General features: G+C 47.6%; 1 protein-coding gene across 1 annotated transcript in view; it reads left to right on the forward strand.

Moving 5' to 3' along the window:
• The window catches only part of SIPA1L3 (signal-induced proliferation-associated 1 like 3), a 305,840-nt gene that overhangs the window by 216,601 nt on the left and 83,347 nt on the right, over nt 1–5,892 (forward strand). Inside the window, exon 13 of the mRNA XM_014544696.1 lies at nt 4,777–5,051. Coding sequence (XP_014400182.1) covers nt 4,777–5,051 — 275 coding nt within the window. The remainder of the gene's footprint in view (nt 1–4,776; nt 5,052–5,892) is intronic.

Consider the following 5,892-nt stretch of genomic DNA (forward strand, 5'->3'; position numbering starts at 1 on the left):
TTCAGTCAGTGTATGCTTGATTTCTAGTTGGTCCTTTTTCATATCCTCGGGGGTCTCACTAGATTTATTGAGGGTCTCACTAAATTTATTGGCTGTTTCTAGAAAATTCTTGAAAAACCTTATAAGTGTCGTTTTGAACTCTATATCTAGTAGTTTGCTTTCCTCCATTTGTCATTTGTGACCTGTTTCTTTGTCTCCGCATTTTTTATGATTCTCTGTGTTGATAGAGTGGCTTTCTGTGCTAGTTGTCCTATAGGACCCAGTGGCTCAGCCTCCCTAATTACCTGAGGTGGACACTCTTGGTACATCCCTTTGTGGGCTGTGTGCACAGTCTTGTTGTACTTAAGCCTTGATTGTTGTAGGTATCACTGGGAGGAATTGACCTCCAGGCCAATTGGCTGTGAGACCAACTGTCTCTATGGTGGGAGAAGTTCTGTGCTGGAGACACCCTTATGGGGCGAGACTTGCTTCAATGGGGCTTTGGTGCTTACTGAGTCTGCCCCCTGAGTGTGTCCCTTATGGATCTGAGGAGTTGTAATCTGGATGGTCCCACTCTGACCACTGGGTACACTGGCTCTTGGATCTCTAAGGAGGTGCTAATTTAGCCTCTGCCTGAGGCTACCCAGCAGGAGCTACGGAGAGATCTGCAGATTCCTCTTCTTTGTTTGGGGTTTGGAGGTGCCCAGATGAGGCCCAGCTGTGAAGCAATGCAAGCTGCTGTGGGGCCTTGGGCCTTCTTTTGGATGTTCTGTGTCTCTCTGACCCAGCTGCAGTTTGTTAGGTAATTTTAGATTGCAAAGGGCCAGGTCATTCATATGCAAAAGCCTCTGGGCACAGCTTGGGTGGGGTGGGGTCTCAGGGAAGCAACAGGGTGGAGCAAACAGCTATGGCTGATCCTCAGTCCTACCCTAAGAGGCCCCGAGTCTCAGTGTCCCGGTAATCGCTGCAAGCACCTCTGAGAGAAAGCCGCCCTCGAGTTCCGACCGATGCCAGACAGTCCAGTTTCTCCCCATATGAGTCTGGGTCCCCAGAGACTCGCCTGGAACTGGAGTTCAGAGCAGTCGGGAGCTTGAGACTCCCTCCCGATTGAAAAAGACAACCACGTCCTCAGTTGCCAGCCCTTTCCGAGCGCGCCTCCGTACCTCTGCACTTTACTTCCGCACCTCCTCTGAGTCTCAGTGTGCTTTTCTCTTTCCTTCTAGTTGTAGAATTTCCACGCAGCCAGCCTTCCTGTGTTTCTGTATGGTGTCCGTTTTGTCTTTTAGTTGTATTTTTGAAGTGGTTGTGCGAGGCAGCAATTTCCGATGTCTACCTATGCCGCCATCTTGGTTTCTCCTCCCCACATCCTCTTTGTGCCACTTCGTCCCATGCCCACCTCGTGCCTACTGTGGGTGTGGTGCTTCTAGAGCACACTTCCGCAGCCCTCCTCACCATCTCAGTGCCCCAGAGCCCACTGAGAATCCAGGTGGCCAGGTAGTGATGGCATAAGCCATCTTCTATGAAGGGCAGGCCCATCTGAAACAACTCATGACAGTGAGTCTCTCTTCTTAAGTCCTTCAGGGTGAGGAGTCCACACCCTCCCTCCCCACAGAACTGGGATTCGGACATCTTCTTTTGCTAAATCAAGAAGTTTTATTATGTGCCTGGCCCTTGGTGGAGCAATGCTGAGATGTAGCAGTGACTATGATGGGCCCAGGCCTGCCCTCCTGGTGCTCCCACCTGAGGCCTAAATACCAGGAGGCGTGTTGAGGGTGCCAGGGGAACCTATCATGGGAGACAGTCTCAACATGCAGGGTGACTGCAGCCCCAGACATATTCAATTAGGTACCAAACCTTAACATCAAAGGATTTTATATGAATATAGCTCTCTGGCTTCTCTTAAAAATGGCACAGGACAGTAGTCAGCCGTAGCAGGTGTTGGGTGCCCCCTTTAGATGATACAAGAAGCATACCATTTGGCCATGGTTCCACCAACCTTCATCTCACATTACCCACCAAGCACCCCAGCTTGTGAGCCTGGCCCCCAGGGTTGGGGGCACCTCCATGAGGAAATCACTTTTATACTGTGACTAGAGCAATAAATAAGAATCATCCTGGTGAAGAGCAAGGGACAAAGAAACAAAAGAGCAAACAGCAGGGGGAGCAGCAGGGAATACAGCACAGTGACTGAAAGCTGGAGTTCCAGAGTCAGACCTGGAGGAACTGACATCGCCTCAAGTTTCCACACCCAATAAAATAAGCAAATTATTAATACTAGCAAAATTGGGCATATCAAAGGCATACCTAGCGCCTGGTACACAAAGATCAGTCCTCAGGAAAATGAGCTTTCAGAGGGGGGCTTGGGGCAGTGTGGCCGCATGACACGGCAGAGGTTCCTTCAAACTGATCTGTGTGTTTGGTCTCATAAGGTGTTCCCTCTGCCATTGGACCATTCTGGAACCTTGTAAACTTCAGGAATGGATCTCTCCTTCGGGCAGTGATTTCTTTGGTTTGTTACAAAAGCAAAGGGAACAGGCACAGCAGTTTCAGGACACTGAGACAGTTGTCCTACCAGCTCCTGTCCAAAATGATCCAAAGTAACTGTTGTGGGTAGTTGTAGACTGAGCTGCTCGTAGCTGAAATAAGGTGGGCGTTTAATACTCTCGTGCTTAGTGCTCAGGCTGGTCAAGGCTGTCAAGGCTGTCAAGGACAGGGCTCACATCCCTTCCATTTTATGGTTTCTCCTTTTCCTTCAGTCACTCCATACCCACATCCCTGTCTGCTGGGAAGGAGAATGTGTGAGCATGGAGAACAAGCAATTTTATTTTTAAAAACACAAGTAGAAGTTCCATCACTTCAACTCATATCCTGATAGCCAAAGCGAAGTCATATGTCCACACCCAGCTGTGGGGAAAGCTGAGAAATGTGGTCCCCAACTAGGTGGCCCTGTACCCATCAGAACTCTGACTTGCGGTGGGGGGGGTGGGGGAGTCTTATTACTAAAGGGAAGGAGGGGAGAATAGAGTTTGAAGGCCATTAGCAGTTCTGCTGCAGCATTGTCTGAGCTGCCTGGGCCCCCCAGAAGATTGGATCCTCCCCAGGACTCCCAGGGCTGGTGTGGCCTAATTGGTCACGGGCACAAACACAGACGTGCAGACTTGTCTCTATAATCCACAGCCAAATTCTTTGGACACAAGGGTGACTGCTTCAAAGGGAAGAAATTTCGACTCCCAAAGTAGAAGTAATAGATCAGGATAGATCCAGTCATACTTTTCTCTTTGAGGCTCTAAACAATTTTTTAATTGATTTGAGAGAGACATAAAGAAAAATATTGATTTGTTGTTCCACTTATTTATGCATTTATTTGTTGATTCTTATATGTGCCCTGATCACGGATTGAACCCACGACCTTGGCATATTGGGACAATGCTCTAATCAGCTGAGCTACCTGGCCAGGGAAGCACTAGACTTTTTTTTTTTTAAGTAAAAGGATTTGCATAATGAACTCCTAGCCTCATCCATAATCATTAGCCATGGCCAACCTTATGTCTTCTTTCCCTCCCCCTAATCATTTTGAAACAAATCCTAGACATCCTGTCATTTTAATATTTATCTCTAAAACATATAAACCCTTAAAAAGTTTTGTTATTATCGTATGTAGAGAATTAATAATAACATCTTATTGTTATGTAAACAGGCTAGGCAATGAAATCAATTACGGGATCTCAATCAAAAATTTCCAAGGATAGAATAGGAAAGAATAGAAAGTATCAGAGTACACCCCAGTGAGTAAGGATTTCCACTCTTTTGTGGCGTTCCCATCTTAGATGTTGCCCTACTTCCCAAATTTTCACTGTCCAAATCAGGAACCAAACAGATATAGTTTCATTTTCAGGTAAGTTTTTTCTATCCAAACTCTCACTTCTTTTTTTTTTTTTAATGTATTTTATTGATTTTTTTACAGGGAAGAAGGGAGAGGGATAGAGAGTTAGAAATATCGATGAGAGGAACACCAATCAGCTGCCTCCTGCAGACCCCCTACTGGGGATGTGCCCGCAACCAAGGTACATGCCGTTGACCAGAATTGAACCTTGGACCCTTCAGTCCGCAGGCCAACGCTCTATCCACTGAGCCAAACCAGTTAGGGCCAAACTCTCACTTCTTGCTAACCACAGTCACAAATGTGATCAATTTGGATTGCAAGGAAGATTGTTGTGTGTATGGATGTATGTGTACATATGTAAATGTGTAGTGTGGCTTGTGGGATAAATTTCTTTCTTACTGTAAGTCATGGTCAGAAAAGTGTGAAAGCCACCACTCTTATAGGCACATTGAATAGGATAATTTCTAGCCAGGAGTTGACTTCTCACAGGAAATTTAAACCATCACATTCTCTTTGCTTAATGGAGATTTAGGAAAGGGCAGACAGATCTTGATGGAACTTGCTTAATAGCCATAGCTTGTTAAGTTTATCTTTTTATCCCAAGAAGAGGATGTGCTAAAGGACCGGGGGTTCTGTTCCTTGGAACCTCACATGTATATATGTTTAGAGATCATGGCTTGGCTAGTGACTGCTGCCTCTCTCTGAGGTAATGAGCCACATACTTTCTCTCCAAAAGTCAGGATCCTGGGCTGGGACTAGGTGGGTGTTTGTGCTCCTGCACCCTGGCATCACCTGGGAGGTTATATGGGGATCAGCTGGGTCTTTGGCCTCAAAGGAAGGAATCTGATCAGGTGTCATCCACAAGAGCTGACCCCAAACAGCTTGTGAAGCTAGATCCCACCTGTTGCCTGCAGGTGATGACCAACGGCTGGGAGACGGTGGACATGACTCTGCGGCGGAATGGGCTTGGGCAGCTGGGCTTCCACGTGAAGTACGACGGGACTGTGGCTGAGGTAGAAGACTATGGATTTGCCTGGCAGGCTGGCCTCCGGCAAGGCAGCCGGCTGGTGGAGATCTGCAAGGTGGCTGTGGTCACACTGACCCACGACCAGATGATCGACCTGCTGCGCACCTCCGTCACCGTCAAGGTGGTCATCATCCCACCCTTCGAGGATGGCACACCCCGGAGGTAAGGGAGTTCACCCTGCAAGGTGGGAGGGGCAGTGGAGGTTGACAGCTCCCAGAATACTGACAAGAGGCCTCCCTGGGATTGTTGCTTGAGGCCCTTTGTCATCCAGAAGAGTGGTAATGGTGATGGAGTAGGAGTCAACATTGGCCAAACATACTGCAAGCCAGTTATGGTTTAAGCGCACCATATGCATATTATCCCATTTCATCTCCACAGCAGCCCCATGAGATGGGCACCCTCAGCAGTCTGTTTTCTAGATAACGCATGCAGCATTAAAAGTAACTTGCTCTAGTCCTGGCCAGCGTTCTCAGTGGTTAGAGCATCGGCCCACTCACCAAAGGGTCTCAGGTTCAATTCTCGGTCAAGGGCACATGCCTGGGTTGCAGGTTCAATCCCCAGCCCTGATCGGGGCACATGTGGAAGGCAACCAATTGATGTATCTCTCTCGCATTGATGTTTTTCACTCTCTCCCCCGCTCCTTCCCTTTCACTCTCTCTAAATATCAATGGGAAAAGTATCCTCCAGTGAGGATTTACCAAAAAAAGAGGTAAATTGCCCCAGAGTACACTGCACTTCATTGATTTGTTTGGCATATGTTTATTGAGACCTTACTATGCGTGAGCTCCAATCAAAGTGCTCAGGTTAGAGAAGTGAACAGTGCCTGTTCCCTTGGCAGGGTAGGGAAGGCAATCCTATCGAATAAGGAGGGAATATGCTAATTGACTGCCCTGCCCTCAAAGATGGTGGTGCCCACAGCCAATAAGGAGGGAATATGCTAATTGACTGCCCTACCCTCAAAGATGGTGGTGCCCACAGCCAATAAGGAGGGAATATGCTAATT

Source organism: Myotis brandtii, unplaced genomic scaffold (assembly GCF_000412655.1).
Source record: "Myotis brandtii unplaced genomic scaffold, ASM41265v1 scaffold379, whole genome shotgun sequence".
Classification (NCBI taxonomy): Eukaryota; Metazoa; Chordata; class Mammalia; order Chiroptera; family Vespertilionidae; genus Myotis; species Myotis brandtii.